At 37.6% G+C, this 21,985-nt stretch overlaps 1 protein-coding gene across 9 annotated transcripts in view; it reads left to right on the forward strand.

Annotated features, from left to right (window-relative positions):
• Window positions 1–287: 287 nt before the first annotated feature.
• The window catches only part of orb2, a 220,766-nt gene continuing 199,068 nt past the window's right edge, over window positions 288–21,985 (forward strand). For 7 of the 9 annotated variants that reach the window (XM_068365077.1, XM_068365078.1, XM_068365079.1 and 4 more), the window contains exon 1: window positions 288–1,654. In XM_068365077.1, coding sequence (XP_068221178.1) covers window positions 410–1,654 — 1,245 coding nt within the window. In that variant the 5' untranslated portion in view covers window positions 288–409. The remainder of the gene's footprint in view (window positions 1,655–21,985) is intronic. The other 2 variants (XM_068365085.1, XM_068365086.1) reach the window with 1 other exon arrangement.

The following is a 21,985-nucleotide window of genomic DNA, read 5'->3' on the forward strand; positions in this document are numbered from 1 at the left end:
ACCATTTGGTTATCTCATTATAAGGAACATTATATCAATTTAGACGGCAATAGATATTCTACGATCATGTTTCATGAAATTTCATCAAGAAAAGTAACCTCTTTTAAATAAAGTGTGGTTCTTATTGTAGGTAAATAAAAAGGAGTATAAACAATAGTTATAAATTTATCGTAATAAATGTAGTAATTATAATATTTTAATAATATTAAAATGGAAAAATATTTAATTATTATGACATAGAATAGCATCGTCTGCAGTTTCTGCGCATATTCGATATTATTGGAACGTCACTCGAGAAGTTGTGTCCGAGGGGGAAGAGAGAGAGAGAGCAGATGTGAGATAGCTCCTGTGCAACGCTAAACCCCCCATGAGTGTATATATACTAGTTCCGTAAAACAGAAAGTCATACATGGGGGATTTTAAATACAACAACTCTACGTCCGTAAGTTCCATAAGTACGGAAACGTACGTTATTAACACGTCAACACCCAGCGGCGTGTTTTACTCTAGTGCGACAGACATCACTAACAGCAAGTCAAAAATGCAAGATGACTGCCTGGTGGTGGTGGAACAGGGTGGGGGAAAGTCTTCTTCTGCGGGCGGAGGAGTTGACGGTGGCCCTGAAGACCAGCAACAGCAGCAACAACACAATAATAACGAAGATGAAAATAAGACGAATGGCGAGTCTGGCACAGTGACTGGTGTAGGTGGCAGTGCACCCGGCACCTTACCTGGCACCTTAGGTTCAGGCACTGCTCCTGGACCATCTGTTTTAGGTCCTCCAGGATCTGGAGGAGTGCCCTCAGTAGCAGCAGCGGCCGCCGCAGCCGCCCAAGCCGCAGCGGCAGCGGCTGCAGCTGCAGCAGGTGGTGGAGGACCAGGTTCAGGAGTTGTAAGTGGTGGCCCCGGAGGCGGAGGTGGAGGAGGACTAGTGGAGCCTGCAGCGTTACCTGCATCTTTAGCCTCCTCGGTGGCCTCCCTGTGGTCGCCTCCGTCCGTGGAAGATACCCTGCTTCACTCCGGCATGCCCACGATCAACGGGTCCTTGGCTTTCCCGGGTCTGGGTCCCAACAACCCAGGTGGGTCTGGCGGAGCTGGGGGACCCTCGCCCTTATTCGGAACTGGTCTCGGTCCACAGTTGGGTCTAGGACCTCAGAACCCACAACAACGGAGAAATATGCAGCAGGCAGGTACCCCAAACTTTCCAGGTCAGGCTAGGCCTCCACAGTCGCTGGGTCCTGCGGCAGCGCCTGGACCCCAGGCTCCCTTCCTTCCCAACAAGTACTCGCCGTCCTGGTCATCCGGGCTCGGATCACAGGGCAGCGCTTGGTCCCCTGGACCGTCCCCTCAAGGGAATTCTGGCGGAGGCCCAGGAGGTGGTCCTGGCTCTGGCCCTTCCCTGCCGGGGATGAGTTCGTGGTCGACAAGAGGTAGGGGCAACGTGGCCGGTATGAACCCCCTAAGTCATAATTTAGGTGGTATGTCGTCGGTGGCCCGCAAGACGAACCTACCCAACACGCCATCCATGATGATGAAGAACTTCCGACGTTCGACAAGCTATCCAGGAAAAGCTGGTCCCTTCCCCCATCCCCCATCCTTCGAGATCACAGGTGTCGACGATGGTTGCTTCCCACGCGATCTTCTTCAATTTCCGGTGAGTTGATTTGCATCCTACATAGATAATGGCATTGCTTAGGTTACGTCGTAACTAGATCGCAAGTGTTATGTAGTAGAATAGTGTACACCTTGTGAAAATACAGTAGTTTTAAAAGAATCTTGGGTGTGTGTGTATAATAGCGGCCACTTGTATGTATTATTATGTCTAACTTAGAATACGGCAGTGTAAGGGGGGGTCGCAGGGGGCGTTACCCCCCCCCTTCAGGTAAGTAGGCAAGGACACGGCTTGTAGGTTACGTTAGGGGGGGAAAGTTTAGGTCAGTTGATGTCCATTTTTAATGAACGCGTGAGGAACTGGCCGCTGATATACAAAGGCTCCGAATCTTGTTCTATAGAATACAATAGTTCTATTTTTGCCTGAGTTAGCTTTTTCTAAAAATAGTTTTAGGCCAAATTTTGCAATTGTAATAGGCCTCTCTAGACGAGTTAAAGTGGTTTGATATGAAACTCATGAAGGCCTATTCAATTGTCAGTTTTTGGAGGAAAATTAAATGCAGGATTTATCTTAGTTAGAACAGCACCATGAAATTTCTATCATCAGTTATTTTAAATAATTCGCTGTGACGTAATGAAATAATCGCTAGGAAAATTTCATATGCTAATGGCATTGTCATTAGGTATGACAAATGACAACGCTTTTTTCGTTAGCTTTTTATGAAATCTCTCGTGTAAGATGAGAGTTAAATGATTTGGTGCGACGTAGGGAATGGTAACGTATTGGTTTTTAAGCCGAACTGGATTTCTGAAGACAATATGGCGATTAATGTAAAAGTCATTTGAATCTGATGGTAATCTCTATAGGAACTTTGCAGGCTATCGCAAAAATCTAACCTAACCTAGATGGTTTGCGTCAAGCAATTGCTGGTAGTCATTTTACATAAAACGGATTCAAGGTACTATACTGTACTTCAATTTTTGACTTAATGATATTGAAATGGTCCAAGTATGAGTTATCTGATTAATTTTGCATGTATATATGATATAATGTCGCGAATGTAAATGGCTGTGAAGAGGAGAAGGAACATGGTCACGTTTATCAATTGGGGTCCTTACCATCGCAGGATACTGCCTAAATTTAGTCTTTATGAATTGAATATTTTTTTTGTATGTATTTGTTAAATTAATTATTTAGGAGAATGGCCGAATCGAAGATCCAGAGAATTAACTTACGTCGTTTCGGTGGATTTCGTCCATTTGTATGAATTACGTTTCAAAGAATTCTTGCGGCATCTCCCTGTGCATGAAACCTGTTTTAATTTGTTTATGCTTGGGGTCTGGGGTGCTTCAATTCCTGTTTTGATGTTACTGTTTTCAAATATTTTATTGTTAATTTTTTCTAATCGGTTATTTATTTCCCTATTTCCTTACCTCACTGGGCTATTTTTCCCCGTTGTAACCCTTGGGCTTATAGCATCTTGCTTTTCCAACTAGGGTTGTAGCTTGGCTAGTAATAATAATAATAAGTAGAAAACTGCGTCCTTGCTGAGGTTAGGTTAGTTTACATTTTTAAATATAAAACTTACCCGCTGGTTATATAATGGCTAAAGTCCCTGGACGCCCCAGGGACTTTAGCCATTATATAACCAGCGGGTAAGTATATTCAAAAATTTATTTTATGAAAATATCATTTCTCCCCATTCAAATGATAAAATGATGTTCTTAATAAGCTATGAATAATGATTGCAATCCCCTTACAGTCCGATATAAGTAGCCATAACATCCAATTAAACCTGTGGTACTCGTAGTGTCATTTTACCATTCATGTACAATACTGCATTGTATGAAAATGAAATACAAAAGGTAATTTTCTCACATTTAATAATCCAGTGTACAGTGAACCCTCGCTACTTCGCGGTTCGACCATCGCGGATTCACCACTTCGCGGGGTTTTTCCATAACCCATATATATATACATATTGCGGATTTTCGGGAAATTTCGAAAATACCGCGAAATCTGAAGACCCCCAAATACGATATTTCGTTACCTGTAATTCCATTAATACTGTAATTAGTAATATCTGCTCTTACTGATTGTTCATTGCATTACATATGATACTGTATTCTTGAGAAATGCTGCATGCACCCCCTCTCATTGTGGTTCCCTGATAGCCTACGTAATTGTTGATGAAGAATTGTGTGACATGTCTGGCTTAGGGTGCTGGTTTCCAGCTACCTAATGTATTTGTGTTTCATATTAAACCCTAAAGTGGTCATTTTCCTCTTGGCATGTGGTTTGAATTGTGGTAAACTAAAATTTTATAGAAATTGTTAATTGCTAAAAAATTAGATATTGGGATTTATTTTGTTAGATATCAAACCTAATTGGATAGTGAGATGGGTTCAAATAGATTAAGAATGTTATTTTAGAATTTGTTTAGTACGGGTGCCGGTTTTGTAGATTCAGGTGTAGTTATATAGTATTGGTGTCTGTTTTGTGGATTCTATTGCAGTTATATTGTACGGGTGCCTGTTTTTCGGATTCTACTGCAGTTATATAGTATTGGTGTCTGTTTTGTAGATTCAGTCGTAGTTATATAGTATGGGTGTCTGTATTGTAGATTCAGTTGTTATATAGTATTGGTGTCTGTTTTGTGGATTCTATTGCAGTTATATAGTACGGGTGCCTGTTTTGTAGATTCAGTCGTAGTTATATAGTATTGGTGTCTTGTTTTGTAGATTCTATTGCAGTTATATAGTACGGGTGTCTGTTTTGTAGATTCTATTACAGTTATATAGTATGGGTGACTGTTTTGTAGGTTCTATTGCAGTTATATAGTATGGGTGTCTGTTTTGTGGATTCTACTGCAATTTGGATTGAAATTGTTGATTTCCAAGAATTGGTCGAACCTTGGGCTCTATTTTGGAGTCAATTAAGATTTTCGTTTGTGTATGGTATTGCAATTTAGCCAATTGTACATCTAAAAGTACCCTGTGTGTGAATCCAAATATAGAAATCATGGTACAAATTTCTTCCTTACAGATTTTGTGTACAAAAAATTTAGAAAATTCATATTATTGTAACAAATATTGTTGAAGACAGGATAAGTGGGTTAATGTAACACTTAAATTTGGAACGTGACCCTTTTCCAGTAGCTATATTGCTTAGTACAGTAGAGTACTCCTCTTTCTGTTATCTTGCATTTTCATCATTTTTTTCTGTTTCACTGTACCTGTGCATAAAATAATCTTTCTACCAACTCCCTACAGTGCTATCATCCTAAGATTCCTTTTCGCTCTTTTTAAAATCCCCAGAATATAATTGGTTATGCAACCAGAAATTATTTAGCAAAATTATAATGCAATGAATTTTTTATAGTGTTAACATCTTTAGAAAACATCCTAACCTAACCTAGTTTGGGATATGGTAAGTGTGTCGTTGTTTCCATAAAATTTGAGATTTGCCCGTTTTCTCGTATACTGTATGTGTGTCTGTTTTGTTTTAGATGATGTTGCTTATTTATCATGGTTACAACCCTTTTACCCCCAGGCTATTTGGAAATTTCCAACCCTTAACCCCCAGGGGGTTATTTTTTTCCCAGCACATTTTGCAGTATATTTATTTTTAAATTGCTCTAACAGCCTTAATTTTTGTCATAGAGAGGTCAGGTTGGTCTCATTCTCTTGGAAAATGCCAGAATTTTCTCTAAAAAATTATTAAAAATTTGAAAAAAAAAATTATAGCATTCTTTTGCAAGGACGTACCGGTACGTCCATGGGGGTAAAGGGATGGCTTTTGTGAAACGTACCAGTACGTCCTTTGGGGGTAAAAAGGTTAAGAAATTTGTTATCAGTGTACAGGATATTAATCTTTTGTGTACGAACCACTCGCCAAATAATTTTATATTCAAGCTGTCTTTTTTTTTTTTCAACTCTTCTTGGCACAAAAACTGGTATGGACAGAACTTTATAAAAAGTTTTATTATTGCACCATAAGGCTAATTAGCTTCCTCCCTAAGTTTATTATTGCACCATAAGGCTAATTATCTACCTTCCAGCTCGGCCGAAAGATATATCCATATATAAATAACTAAATGTTTGTATTAGTTAGGGAATAGTACAAATTATCTACGAATTTGTCATATCATATATCGGAATAAATTCCTAAATGTGTGATTTTACCCATTTTGTAAAATTTTCATATACTTAAATAGAGAAAAAATTGGTAATAACCCACCGTAAAATGCATTCAATGGTGCGGGAAAATCGCATTTAGAACGCGGCCATTGCCACTCAGAGGATTGAAGCTCCGTTTTTAGTTCATACTTACAGTCCAGTAATTTTTTAAAAACTAATTACAGAGAGTACTATTACTGTACTGTACAATACTGTAATCAGCTTCAAAATTAGACTAAAACTAGCATTATACTATAAATTTGAATTTCAGATAGCAATAAAAGAACAGTATCTCTCGACCTCTTAATCAGTAAGTCGGACCCAAGGGCTAGTAAATGAGCACTAGGAACAAATCTTATATAGGGATCTTGTCAAACTTAAAAAAATATCCAATGTAAAGGTTATGGTAACCAAAATTGTTTCTTGCCCTGACCAAGTCTCTGAAAGAATGAATTATTTTTTATATCCTTGTAAATTTCCAGCGAATTTGTAGTTTGCTGCTTCCTCTGGTGCCCTGGATGACAGGGGAGGTAGCAGCAGTAGGGGATTCACCATTATGAAGCTTCATCTTTGGTGGATAACGGGGGAAGGTGGGCTGTGGCACCCTAGTAGTACCAGCCGAACTCGGTTGAGTCCCTTGTCAGGCTGGGGGGAATGTAGAGAGGAGAAGTCCCCTTTTTTGTTTCATTTGTTTAATGTCGGCTGCCCCCCAAAATGGGGGAAGCTTTTGGTATATGTATGTATGTATGTAAAAATGTTCATACTTTACAATATACATGTATTTCATAGAAATGTTGGCCCCACAAATAAGTTTGTCCTTCCTTTGGCCAGGAATTTAAATTATAGCCCAAAATTACTGTGGTGCAACATGCAGGGTCATAGGGCTTGTTAATTCTTTGTGGATACTTTTTATCATATCATGGGACATACCACTATTTGAGGTTGATTATACAGTAACCCTCCCAAAAGCCACCTGCAGTGCATGTATCGGATAAGTTACAACAGCAATGTATCATTGTCGGAATAAATGTTGATTCGATGGCAACGCCAACGAGTGAAATCTCAAGACACTGCACATATTGTCTTTGACCAAGCACCTACTCGACTTAATGACGGTTTATATACAGCCACTTAAAATTTTAGGAACACAGTACACTATGAGTAATGTATTGTATGAATCTAAATCTTACCCCTTTTACCCCCAGGCTATTTAGAAATTTCCAACCCTTAACCCCCAGGGGGTTATTTTTTTCCCAGCACATTTTGCAGTATATTTTTTTAAAATTGCTCCAACAGCCTTAATTTTTGTCATAGAGAGGTCAGGTTGGTCTCATTCTCTTGAAAAATGCCTGAATTTTCTCAAAAAATTATAAAAAATATGAAAAAATTTTTTTATAGCATTTTTTTGCAAGGACGTACCAGTACGTCCATGGGGGTAAAGGGATGGCTTTTGTGAAACGTACCAGTACGTCCTTTGGGGTAAAAGGGTTAATTGTGTATGGTTAAATGATAGCTGCTGTAAGCTTTAGTTTTGCCAATTTAGTCAAACATATGATGTAGAAGATTTGTACTGTACTTTATCCATTATGCAATATTCGCGTCTATTCCGATTTACTTGCGATAATTGGAAACTTGTACCCTAGGAATGTCAGGATTGTCGTCATCTCTTGGTCCTAATAACGGTATATATTGATCGCTTTTATTAGGGACTGCTGGGGTGTGAGGCATGTAAAACTTTTCGAAATTATTTGTACGAACATTTCCGAAAAAGTAAATCTCATGGCTTACTTTTATTGGCCAGCAAAATTTTTCCATTGATGCCACTGGACAGATATGTTGATAAAGTGGTTTAACAAACCTGTGTTTGTAATACTTTATAAATATAGTACCAACAAAGAATATATCGAAAGATGGCTGCTTTTGCCTTTTCTTTGAAATTTTACGGAAATGAGACTTTGCATTGTCAGTGAATAGATTCGCTGTAGAAGCCTTGCCTGGGTAATCACAGCGTTAGTAGTGTATGGCTATAGCGTGATAGCCTCGTTCGTACCAGTCCATAAAAATTTCCGTAAAATGATTTTTTCCGTGCAGGCGGATGCAACAATCATAACCCAATACAAATTTGATTAAAAACTTATGCTCGTATTCAAAATTACTAGTACGATAACCTGAGATTCTACTGGTCATGATTTGTGTTTCGATTAGAATTTTATCAATTTGATTACTCTTCTGGATGTAGTTTTATCCACCCTGCTCTGTAGCCAAGGCTTCTCTATTAGGAAACCTAGATCACAAAAATGTTTCTCATGTTTCTTATTCCCAATTTCTGCTTTAGTTTGGTTTTCTAATTTCTTGTATCTAAGTAAATGCCTTCAGATACAAAAACCTCTTGTTAAGCGCCTTTTATTTTAACGCTCCCTTGCGCTTAATGTGTCTTAGTATGGCATCAGAAATCGGCATCATATATCACATGAAATGTTTTGTTTTAATGGTGAGGATACATATTCTCACATATATTGTGGACTGGTGATAGGAAGCCGTTTACCTTTGGGCGGTTTTACATGATTTATGTCTGTAAGTGGATATTTTAATGCTGGCAACTAACAATCTGGAAAACATTTTTAGAGGCATATATTTTTCCAGGTGATTTATGAAGATTAATCGTACTTTCCAGGTAGTACGGTACAGTGTTTATGAATGCAGTTAAAAAGGTTTCCGGATTTAATCAACTTTCTTCGGTAATTTGTTTTCTATTCAGTTGACGTTTAAAACTAAAGATCTTTTGTAGATTACATCATTCAAAATATACAAATACCAGTAGAAGATTTTTGCCTCATGAACCTTTAAATAAGCTTTGGATTATTATTCAGAACAATGCCTACTGCTCAGAATCACCTTTGCTATATTTATCCCCAAAGATTGAAATGTAAAAATGAAAATAGGAAAGGATGTTGCATGGTTTATTGAGAAAGAAAGATTTAAATATCAAAGTGGTAGTGTTTGTTTATTAGGCTAGAATTTGACATCATGTGAAGAGATATTATTAAAATTATTCGGTTAGTTTATCCTATATCTCTTATTTGATAATTAGGAAAAGTAATTTAAAAGGAAATTATTTGGACCTTTTGTCCTTGTTTTTATCCATAGTAGTGATTTTTGGTTGAAATTAAATTATTTTGTTCCAGTTACAGTACTCTGCATAAGTCCATACACAGAAGGAAAGCCTTCAGGTAATTTAATTTTGTAGAATACCTCAGGAATTCCATATGATCAAGATTAGGCAACTATAGTTGTTCCCATTTCAGTTGTTTGGGATGTATTTTTCAGTGGGTATATGCTAGTCTGAAACTTGTTCTATCTTTTGATGACTGGGTGTTTGTTTGCAAAAGTAATGGATGGTGGTATAATTTTGTACATACTTTGAGGGTAAGAGTATCAATGCCACAAGATTATGAATGCTGTGTTGTAATGTACACGAGGGAAAACTTGATGACAAAGTCGTGAGGGTAGTTAGCCAAGAACAAGAAAAGGGTTAGATAGACGTTGTTATACTGTACTGTACCGTATTTATTATGATGGATGTAGTGAATCATGTCAGTCAAGTCTGTTAGTAGTTTCTCTAGTAAGGAATTATTTCAGTAAACATAACCTCACTGTTCATATACTTTATACTTGAAGCTCGAACTTTTATGAAAAAGAAAAAGTGGTAAGCACAAGTTTTTCCTGGATTTTGACAAGCCCCTAAGTTTAGTTAACCTTTCAATTGCCAATGTGTTGCATAGCATAGTTTGATATTAAACTGGTTACTGCTTGTTGTGCTGTGGCTAACACATTCCGATGTTGTGCTGTGGCAAACACAATCTGTTGGGACATACGGTAGCAAAGAATTTGTAGGATTACCTAGTTATGTTGGCTGATAGAGTATTATTGTTTCCTCTTCTAATTTATTAAATAATTGAATGCATAGCATTTATCCACCATGGCAGGATTGTCTGCTATGAGCCTAATCTTATGGAACTGTTTGTCAAGGGTCTATCATGCGTGAGGGTAAGGTTGTAGTCGTATGAGGACAAAATGTAGAACTATCCATAAACATGGGTTTCATGTCATGTCGCAAATAACAATGGACAATTGTGTATCAGGCTTTAACCCTTTTACCCCCAAAGGACGTACTGGTACGTTTCACAAAAGCCATCCCTTTACCCCCATGGATGTACCGGTACGTCCTCGCAAAAAAATGCTATAAAATTATTTTTTTCATATTTTTGATAATTTTTTGAGAAAATTCAGGCATTTTCCAAGAGAATGAGACCAACCTGACCTCTCTATGACAAAAATTAAGGCTGTTAGAGCAATTTAAAAAAAATATACTGCAAAATGTGCTGGGAAAAAAATAACCCCTTGGGGGTTAAGGGTTGGAAATTTCCAGATAGCCTGGGGGTAAAAGGGTTAATGTGGGTGAAGAATTGATAAGGCCGTTTCATATTAATAGTGTGTATTTTTAGTTACAAAATCTTATGATGTGTGAATGAGAATAATGGAGGGGTGGTACTGACTTGTACGAGAGGTTACAAATGGCTTGGCTGTAGTTAGATGATCATTATTGGCAGATATAATAATTCATCTAGGACATTGCTTTGTAAGAATTGTTATTATCCCAAGTGAAATGCTCTGGTAATGTATTGGGTCATTAATTATAAGTGAGGAAATGTAATGGTTGGGCTAGATGATTGGACAGGTTGAGTTTTATTTGATACGTCGATAATGGCCAGTATTCGTTTTTAAGCTTGTCATTAGTGCTTGCCTAAAGATATTTATGGAGAAAGTTTATTGCATGGATACAACAAAATTTATATACTGTTGAGATTAACCCTTTTACCCCCAGGCTATTTGGAAATTTCCAACCCTTAACCCCCAGGGGGTTATTTTTTTCCCAGCACATTTTGCAGTATATTTTTTTTTGAATTGCTCTAACAGCCTTAATTTTTGTCATAGAGAGGTCAGGTTGGTCTCATTCTCTTGGAAAATGCCTGAATTTTCTCAAAAAATTATCAAAAATATGAAAAAAAAAATTTATAGCATTTTTTTGCAAGGACGTACCGGTACGTCCATGGGGGTAAAGGGATAGCTTTTGTGAAACGTACCAGTACGTCCTTTGGGGGTAAAAGGGTTAATAGCAGTACTGTATTGACATATCAGGAAACTTCCTGTCCAGACCACTTATATTGTATTCCTGTAGCAGTTTAAATTTCCTTACACTGTCCACTTGACGTGGAAATAGATTTCACCAAGGCAAACAGTCATGTCACATGGATTTAGATTTTTAAGGTACTTTATTCACTTTTGAGGTTATTTTGAAACTATTGATTATATGGTGGGATATTTGGGACCAGAGATTGAACGGGTGAAGGGCCATAGTTTTGTGGTGTATGTCTCTACAGCTTAGTTCTTTACTTTTTGGTGGAATATTTGGAAATAATAGTTAAGGATGTTTGAGTGGGCATATGGGATTTAAGGATAAGATTTTTCAGGATTATTAAAATGCGTGCGTCTTTCATCGAAAAACAACATAGTTGTGGCAAAAGCTGTTCTAAAGAGTCTTTACTGCTTAGTTTATACAAAAGGCATAATATAGGATTATGCCTCTTCCCTCCAAGAAGGTTGTGTTTTAGACCCCAGAGTTTACTTCAGTTATATGAAGAACATTGTTGAAATGGTTGTCATTAACCTGGTGTTAAGTGGTTTCATGCACATTTTATGACCTATTTTCCCTATTTCAATTCATTTTAACTAGCTGTATTACCTCCTAATTTTTAGAATAAAAAGCTTTGTAATCATTCCTAAATGCCCTCCCCAGGGTTCTGTATACAGTACATTAACATTTCTCCTAATTTTTAGAATAAAAAGCTATGTAATCATTCCTAAATGACCTTCCCATGTTTCTGTATACAGTACATCAACATTTCCTTTTTACTTCCTCAACAGAGAAGTTTTAAGTCCATTCTTGCAAATTATAGTACCGTACCCCATTAGTTGTGGTCAACTTAAGAGTAAGGTTGCCCCATTAGTGAGTGCTAACCCACCCCCCCCCTCCTCCCACCTCCCCTTTGCTGGTGCACTGGCACGTTCTGCTTGGTCTTCATTGATTGAAGTGTTGCCTTCCTGCTGCATGTCAGGCAGTGGCCTTTGTCCACTCGCCAGCTCTATTGCTTCTTTCTTCTTGAATCGTGTTGATATTTGGCAGTTTTACTCGACTGCGTCGGTAGAAGTCGTTCGTTTCTTTGTAGGGGTTTTACCATATTCAGTGAAACTTTGAGTCTTAGAGGTTACTAAAATGTTCTTGTAATTTTTTGGTGTAGGGATTTAGATTATACTATAGCAGCTACTGGCAGTACTGATTTCAGGAATTTAGGATATACTGTACAGTAATACATACATATACCAAGGCACTTCCCCCAATTTTTGGGGGTAGCCGACATCAACAAATGAAACTAAAACAAAAAAGGGGACCTCTACTCTCTAAGTTCCTCCCAGCCTAACAAGGGACTCAACCGAGTTCAGCTGGTACTGCTAGGGTGCCACAGCCCACCTTACTGTACAGTAATAGCTGTTATAATGTTCATTTTTGGTGATTCATTATTATTATTATTGTAATTTTGCAATACATTTACCCCTAGTGATAATATCTGGAGACATTATCTTCACATCTTTTGTATTTTTGTAGACGAATAAGGTTAAGCTAGGCTTCTGCTCATTATTTGGCACGATTAACCTCGGCTTGACCAATAGTATGTTCATCCTTATATAAAATAACTAAGTTTTGGGTTTCACCTTGTTGCATATTGAGCCACTGATTATGAGAATCTGGTTTTCCTTTTGGTATGCATATTTTCCAACAAGAATAACTGGACTTACAGTTGAGCTATTGTTTGCTAAAGGACTGAGATACCAAATGAGATGGCTTTTCTATCAAAATAAATTTACTGAAGATGAAATCATACTGCACAGAACTAGATTTTTTTCATAGTACAGTGTCTAACGCAAGTCTTTCTATAGATAAAGAGTAACACAAATTTACTCTTTTCTATAGAACAAGAGTAACACAAATTTACTCTTTTCTATAGAACAAGAGTAACACAAATTTACTCTTTCACTGAGTTCTAGACTTTGTAGTCACCAAAATCTAACTTTAGCAACTTTTCTTTTCTCACTAAGCACTCATTCTGATTGCAGTTGACTTTCTAAGTGGTAAGTGATGGCAGGAAAGTTTGAGTAAAAGACTCAGGTTTGTATAGTTAGGAAGGAAACAAATTCTCTCCAAATTTGTCATTTGTTACGGCACAAATACGAACCTTTGTCTCTTACATAGGAGACTCGTCCCAAGGTGGAAGGACATCGCTGTTCCAACTGACTAGGTACTTATCCCGGGCTACCAAAACTTGGACCCTTGTAAGTGGTGCAGTTAAGGTTCTTTACACCTTTTGCACCGGTGGTTTGGCGATACCCTGTGGTCCACGGTACATGCAATACTATGCAGGGTGCAGAGCAGAAACTCTGTGTAGTAACACTGAGCCAAATATATAACAATGGATTTGCTGGGTTACACAAATGTCTGTATAGTAGCAGTGAGGCATATATATGTCGGTGAGTTTGCCTGGTTACATCATCTCTCCGTGTAGTAACAATGAGGTATATACAGCATGGCTCAATGAGTTTTCTGGGTACGACCCATCGTGTAGTGACAATAAGGCATACAGTATATATACCGGTATATATCAATGGGTTTGCCTGGTTACAACACACTCCACCTTGTAAGGAGTGTGGCTAATGACACTAAAATTGATTTCCATCTCAGTCTAACACAAACTCTATTCTTGATCCGATGCTAATGGTCCTGTGAGAGGAGCTGAGGTAGCCATAGACCTACCACCTCTTTTGCAGCTACTACGTGCCCTAGCGTAAAGGTGTCTAGGGACCTGTGGGTTAGTTCCCATATGTAAGTGGCATAGAATGTGGTCTGTCTTCTCCAGACATCTGCTTGGAGTACCTTTACCACCGAGAGATTCTTACGGAATGCCAGGTTCTTACTGACCCCTCTGACATCATGAGTCCTAATTTGAGCTCTTCCTTGGGCAGAAGGTGAGGGTGACGAATGTGTTAAACCAATATCTTCTTCCAGCCAATAGATCATATTTTTACTCACCTGCTTCTTAACTCCCTGCACTGACAAAGAGATGCTGCAGGTGAGGTAGTGTTGCATGCTCAAGTTTAGGGTTGCACCTTAGTGCCCTCACAGGACACAAAAAAAGTTGATCTGGATAATTTGGTTACCTCTCTAAGGATCACTATCTAAAACTTAAATCATGGAATTGGAAACTTGACAGTTTTTGGTTTTACCTATGAACAATGGGACGAATTGACATGTTTCCAGCGCTCGGTATGAGTCACGCTGAAGGAGAGACCGTGAAGCTTGTTTACCTGTTTGGTGGAGGCTAAGGTGAGCAAAACTTTTTAGGGTAAGGTTCTTGTCTGAGGCAGGCCTCAGGTTCGTAAGGTGCCCTCTTAAGGGACTGCAAGACCTTACTGACGTCGGTCTCTCCTCCATCTGATGACAGAAGTGTTTAAAGCTCCATATGAGCACAGCTACAGTAGCTCCGCCGAAGAGAAAATATCAACTCTTTTCAACCTAAAGACCTGACTCGAGGCGGAGCAATAGCGTTTCACCACTGATACTGAGCAGGGTCTTTCTCTTCCTAGGTAAAATAAAAATTCCACTGTCAATGTATTAGAGGTGACACGTCTCTTCCATGACGCTAACCACTAAAAATGGTCCATGGAAGTTAAAGATTTCCTGAGGTATCAAGACATCTCTCGCACAACTTTGTGCTAAAAACCTTTCTGTGAGAGGAGATGCTGGATAACCTCCATGCATGAAGCCAAAGCAATGCCACTGAGCTGTGGAATATCTGGATGTGTGGTTGACACAACAGGCCAGGGAGAGGAGGCGATTTTTTCGTAGTCTATCAGAAGAAGTAGAATATCCGGGTACCATTCTACTTTGAGACATTTCCGAGCTACTAGAGTCATATTGAGGTTGGAAGCGGTTCAAGACATAGCGGAAAAGCATTGATGTTAAGGCCGTCCCAGGGGTGGTGGATGGCATCCTCAAACACTGCCTCTGGGTCTGGTACCGGTAAGTATTATATCGGAAGCTTCTAATGCATTGATGTTGCGAATAGGTCGTTCATCGGTGAACCCCACAAAGTCATGATCTTGTTTGCTACCTGAGGATGCAAAGACCATTTCGACCCAATGATCTGCATCCTACAGCTCAGTTTGTCCACCATGACGTTCTTTTTACCTGCAATAAAGTAGGCTGTTAAGAGTGAGCAAGTTCTGCACTACCCACTCATGGATTTCTACCCTGCCCGTAGAGAATCCCTACTTGCAGAGTCCTGCGCGTCAACCTTTCCTAAAGCTTCCGAGACCAGAATTGACTGTGGAAGTTCTTAACGGTGTCTGGTGTGCCTAGGTGCATGGTAATATATCAGTGTAGTCCTTCCAACCATTGGGAGGAGAGAAAGGGACTTCTCTAAGACAATTTAATTGGTTCATGCAGGACAATACCTGTAAAAATGTGGACTGGAGAGGAAAGGTAGCATCAGGTACGTCAAAGTCTGTCAGAGGCAATGTCTTCCCTCTCAGACATCGTGCCTTGCTGATATAGGGAAGGGTTGAGAAATAGGTACGTTTCATCTAAGAGGGGATTGTGAATGAAAGATGCTTCTCGCTACTCCTAGGATCTGGTTTGGACTCTCCAGAAAGCTTGAAGCCTTGTTCATCGGAATATCCCGAAAATCCTTACTAGGGGGTTTGGTGGTAACCTCCTATCCTCTGAGGCATCAGACTAGGAATCCGAAGGGAATGTGTTCCGTTCTAAAAGAGATAAGACGTTACTTACTGGGATTCCTTTGACTCTGAGGAGATAGTGTGAGGTCTAGACGAATTCACTGGGTGATAATTGATAATTCTTGACATACAGTACAATATTGCACTACTCTGGGGGATCTAGTGCTGTGATGGGTTCGAGGACAAGGGCCCCCCAGAGGAGTGATTTGGTATCGATGGCGTCTTGAGTATTTAGATCTATAGGGCAGATCTCAAGGTCAATATCACGGTTGCGGGCTTGAGGGCCCGCGCTCTAGATCTCATAGGTGTAAAGTTTCTTCCTAAGGAGGTTCCAGAAATGCATTCCACCTTTGAACTAGGTGCCTATATATGAGGCGCGAGAACTGGTAAGGTGTGCTTGGGTAAAGTGTGCAAAGGCGAGGTGCGTGTGAATTGGTAAAGCGTGTCCGGGTAGCACATAAATAGGTGAGGTGTGGAGTGCACAGAGGTGAAGTGCAAACTGGGTAGTGTGTGATTGGGTGAGGGGCTTCTGAGGAGGGCTTGTCCAGTAGGGAGAGGCAAGTTAGTTAACATGAGGGCTAGCACGCTCAGAAGAGCTAGTGCTCTCAGAAACTTGCGTGTGTTGGGAGACATGTTGCTCGCCAATAACAGAAGCGTGCTTCTCAAAGACAGGTAGCGCCTGTGATACATGCAAACACTGAACATGTCTCTAGTCTTATGAGGTGATACTGAGACTGGAGTGACAGCAGGTGACTTCAAAGGGAGGCGCCTGAGAAAGAGACAAGCTGCAGGTGTCCGGCGCATGAGCAGAAATACTCTTCTGTGCTTCCTTCGAAGCCTCATGGGAGGGTGGACTTATAGACCCTAGGATGACCATAAGACTTGCAGGGTGGCATTAACCTGTAAATCAGAGTATGAAGCCTCCTCTTGCGGGGAAAACTCTCTCGTTCCTCTAAGGAAAAGGGAAAGGTCTTCCAGCCTTGTGACTTGGCCTAAAGTTAAAGGGCCATCACTCTCTTCTGTTTCCGGAAACAGACGGGCAAGGGTCGGAGGGAATTTTATCAGGGGTCAGAGTAAGTCAGAACTTCTTAGACCGAGGATGAACCTGAAGGCGAAGAATCCCTTTTGGACCTCTTCCTCCTCCTACCATACACTAGCCACAGGGAGAATGACCCCTCATCATAAGGAGAGTCTAGTTTGCAGGAGTGTCTTCTGCAGGCAGGGCACGAAATATCCGCATATCTAACGTCATCATTACCAGACTTGTTACACTTCATTACAAGCATATTTTCTGCACCTACTTTTATTTCTTTTTACCATGTATTTTGACATTATTCAATTGCTACTTGCAACCGGTGGGTTGTCAAGATTAGTCTTGCTGCCAAGCCAGTTCATCTTGAACTCATGGCTTGTGTTTTAAGAGTATTATACTGTCCCTGTCCACAAGCAAGGTTCCCACTGGAGTTATTCTATATATTTTGGTTTCCATCTTTTTCTTTACATAAATTATTACTTTCTTGTAAGGATAGTTACCTTTTATATGGCAGGATAACTGTAGACACAGTTATTAAATAATTTCAATAATGGGATAGGTTTTCTCGATACACGTAAAGAGACTTTTAAACTTTGGTAAGGAAATGTCAGTATCAATAGATTAACTTGTGAAAGTCTCATCCTTAATTTCAGTCAAGGCTGCTAACTGCTTTTGGAATAGAATATTGTCCTGTAAATCATTCTGAATTCTTTTTGGCTTCAGATTCTTATCATAGTTCCGTCATGAAGAATATTATATCCTTATTAAGAAACACATCCAACATCAACTGTAATCATCTCTTAAAATAGTTAACTATTGTCAATAAGGAATTACTGTATGTCAAGCATATCTATATTGATGCGAAGATTAATGCCAAATATTGATGCTTGGATATTGATCTTAGTCAATTTGTTTATGCAGTATTTTAACCACGGAGTAGTTCTCTCTCTTGAACAACGTTCACTGTCACAAATTGAATCCCTTAATTTACGCTATATGTACTTTTGGTTGTCCTCTTTTTACAAGTTTAGGTTCAATTTTGATAAGGAACCTATCTAGAGACAACTGCTTTTGCCTTTTCTTTGAAATAGCATTAAAATTGAGGGAAAATCATGTGATCACGGCATGAACAGTGCAAATGCGGCATGGGTGGCATATGGTCACTGTGTTACTGATTTCGTAGTAGTCTCTTTTTAGTACTGGCCTTCATAAAAATGCCTATCCTGAGCAAAATCTGCTCACAGACTGACGCAATACCCTTAATCCGTTTCACATTTGTATGCTCGTGTTTTGATTTTCTCATATTCAAAGTTACTCGTAACCCGATGTACTGTTTACTAAACCTAGAATTTTGGATCAAGTGCTTCATCATTGTAGAATGATTTTTTAATTTGTAATATATACAGAATGTGGTCTATTTTTGTATGTTGATATACATAAGCTGTTTTCATAATCAAGGTTTATGATATTTACATTTTTGTAAAGATGAAATGTTTGGTCCTTCAGTAACAGTGTGGTGTCAGTGCCTGATATATTTATTTTTTTGTATAAGAATTTTTAATGTTCCTGATTTTTATACTGTTATGTTCTGTCATGACAGAATAAAATGTTAGCTAAATTTATTTACTGTACTACAAAAAATGATCTTATTTAGATGAAACAAGACTTTAAAATGGGTTAGGTTCCCAGGTGTCTAGCATATGTCAAATTAGATGTTAGTTAAGGAACTGCATTTATTATGCAGTACAGTACATATATGTACCTATCAACTTTTTATTCATGTATTTTGATATTGTACAGTATATGCATATTCATCTTCAAGTTCAAAGGATTTTTTTTTTTGTATATCATTCATTTGCAAAGTATTTTTTTTTTTTACCTTCTATCCATATTGTACTTTAAATTGTGTCCTATATAAGAAGGTGGACAAAAGCCAAACAGATCATAAGTCGTGGACAGTTTGTTCGTTTATATTGTATAACGAATGTCAAAGAAGTTCCAATATATATGGTATCCTTTACAATATATATGGTATCCTTTTACATCGGTCAGGTTTGTTTGTTAGTGTATTACAAGGTTTACTTTATGTGTAGTACAGTACAATACTTTTACATCATTCATTTTCAAGCGCAGTTCAGTCATTTTGAATGGAGCAATTAACTACACTTAAGCTTTTATATCAATTGCTTTCTCGTATGTACCCGAGCTGACTGTGGGAAGACAAGAGTAAAGGTCCGTTACATTTTTGTTTTTACAAGTGTTATAGAAGTGAAAAATAAGTCTATCATTGTTTTTCATCCATATGCCTCTAAAACTTAGAAGAATGATTGTTCTAAGGGTTTTACTCGAGACCTTTTTATGCTTTTTGCTACACTACAGTACTGTATTTGGTAATTTTTTGCAAATGTTATAGAAGTGGAAAATATGTTTTATCATTGTTTTTCATCCATATGCTTCTAAAACTTAGAAGAATGATTGTTCTAAGGGTTTTACTCGAGACCTTTTTATGCTGTTTGCTACACTACAGTACTGTATTTGGTAATTTTTTGCAAATGTTATAGAAGTGGAAAATATGTTTTATCATTGTTTTTCATCCATATGCTTCTAAAACTTAGAAGAATGATTGTTCTAAGGGTTTTACTCGAGACCTTTTTATGCTTTTTGCTACACTACAGTACTGTATTTGCCAATTTTTTTTTTGTCAGCAGTTAAAGTAGAGAAACTGAAACTTTATTAAAGCACTGTGTAATTGGTTGAGGAGGGAATGTTGGTCTTTATATGATCTGATAAATTGGATTTGCAGTTCATGAACTTTGCTCATGATTACAAATCATGTTTTGTCATTGATAAAGATCACACGCAAGTGATTTGTTTTATCTTCTGCGTTTCACCTTGAAACAGGGATCATATATTTGCTTGTAAATGGAAATTACACTTTAGTTTATACAGTGTTGAACTACTGTACTGTAAATAGGTACAGTATTCCTCTTTGTTCTTATTAATTCAGGGCTACTCACTGTAGGTATTTTGTTTTAATTTGATGTAAATCTTATGTAAAATTTTAAATCATACAACATTACTGTATAGTATTTGCAATTAAAGAAAAAAACCCTCTTTCTATGATGTCAATTTTAGTTGTAATTCATACGTTTTAAAATGCCGTACATGATTTGTATTCCAAGTTAAACGGGTAAAGCTAGCGATTTGAGTACATTAGTGGAGCTTCTCACAGTAATGCAATCAGAATATTTTTAGTTTTAGAGACAATCTTTTGAGGTCTCAGGTACAGTACAGAACTTTGTTTCCTCTATGTCCAAGTTTACCCTGTGATTGGAGTTTTTAATCTAAATGGACTTTTTGTAATCATAAAACAGCTCTTGTAGGGGAATATTTCTAATATCACCTTAAGCAATAACTTCTTTTCTTTCACTTCACAAAGCCAATAAGGCTGGATTTTGGACAATTTTTTTAGATGAGGTTAATTCCATGATTGGAAATGTTCTTTGATGGTTCTTTTCTTAGAACTTGATAAAACTTGGCTTGCATTATGTTTCCATGTTGTTAAAGGCTCCTCTTAGCATAGCTAAATTAGCATTGTACTTTATTGTATTTTTATTTTGCTTTAAATTTCAATAATGAGAAACTTGAAGTAATCAACAAAAATAACTTAGTCATGTTCTTGGTTGCTTTTATTCTCAAGTTCATGTTGGCTTTACCTGTACTCATAGGAGCTACTTGCAAAGATGCTCTTGTCATCATGTTTTCAACATGCAAATGAAAGAGACCGGTGAAATTATTTTATACAGTTAAGGATATAAAAAATGTATACATGAATATAAAACTTAGATAAATTATTTCTAGTTATTGGTGAAGGAGATGTATTTTCCAAATAACTTGGAAATGAAAATATTGTTAGAAGTTTTAGTTGTTAGTTTTTAATCTAAAGTAGTTTTATTTCAAATTGAATTATGGGAGGTTAATCTGCCTTATGTTTTACAGTTATACATAGTATTTTGTAAGTAATTTATTCACAGTACAGTACTGTATTTGTTTACTCGTACTTAACAGCCGTTATGATTCAGCCGTCTTTACTGTACAGCCTTTAGAAGTTCATGAAATTAAACTCCCTTTTTTATGCTGTATTTTCAGCTCGGTAATCTGTCTTGTAAGCAGTTAATTGGCACTAATGAATACTTAACTCTCTTATTTACTGTTTAGTGTATGCTTGCTCCTTCCAAGGGCAGGGATTTTTTGTCATAATGATAAATATGCTACACTTGTTGAAACCACATATAGTGCCACTGTTTACCTTTTTTTTTTTTTTTAATCACTCTTTCTGTTCTTCATTATTTGCTCATCATGTACATTAAACTTGTTAATTTTTTTACTTGATTATTTTTGTATCCATCAGATTTGTATACATTATATGTATGAATACTTCATTTTTAGATTTTTTTTTCAACAATATACGGTACAGTACTAAATATAAGCTAAATTTGATAGTTGAACTTTATCCTAATAGACTTTAGTGCAAATTTTGAAGTCAAAGGTGTATTTATAAATTCTTGGATCCTAACGTATGTATTAATCAAGCGATGATATTGGAGTGCAGGTTTGTACATGGCGTATGAATCACCTCTGGGTTGAATTAATCTTTCAGAACTTTATAAGATTTTTTTATTTTGCTTTTTATCCATGACTAGGAAACTATTTTGTAACTGTAAAGGGCTTCCATCCCATTCGATACAGGATATTAAATTCTTCATTATGTCTACAGTATTATTATTGTTATTATTATTATTATTATTATTATTATTATTACTTGCTAAGCTACAACCCTAGTTGGAAAAGCAGGATGCTATAAGCCTAGGGGCTCCAACAGGGAAAATAGCTCAGTGAGGAAAGGAAAAAAGGAAAAAGGAAATATTTTAGGAAGAGTAACATCAAAATAAATATCGCCTATATGAACTTTATCAAAACAAGAGGAAGAGAAATTAAATAGAATAGTGTGCCCGAGTGTACCCTCAAGCAAGAAAACTCTAACTCAAGATTAAGTTAGAGCAAGGTGTCTGTGTATGTAAAGCCAGGTTACAGTGGAGTCCTAACGCATTCAGAATACGTAACTGTGAGACTCATAGAATTAATATAGAATTAATATCTAGAAAGAAAATATTGATGAATATCATTTACATTCCAGAATGCAGTTCATTGCAACACACATTATCTTTTGGGAATTTTGCAGCTTTTTCTTAA

The sequence above is a fragment of the Palaemon carinicauda genome, chromosome 42 (assembly GCF_036898095.1).
Source record: "Palaemon carinicauda isolate YSFRI2023 chromosome 42, ASM3689809v2, whole genome shotgun sequence".
NCBI lineage: Eukaryota > Metazoa > Arthropoda > Malacostraca > Decapoda > Palaemonidae > Palaemon > Palaemon carinicauda.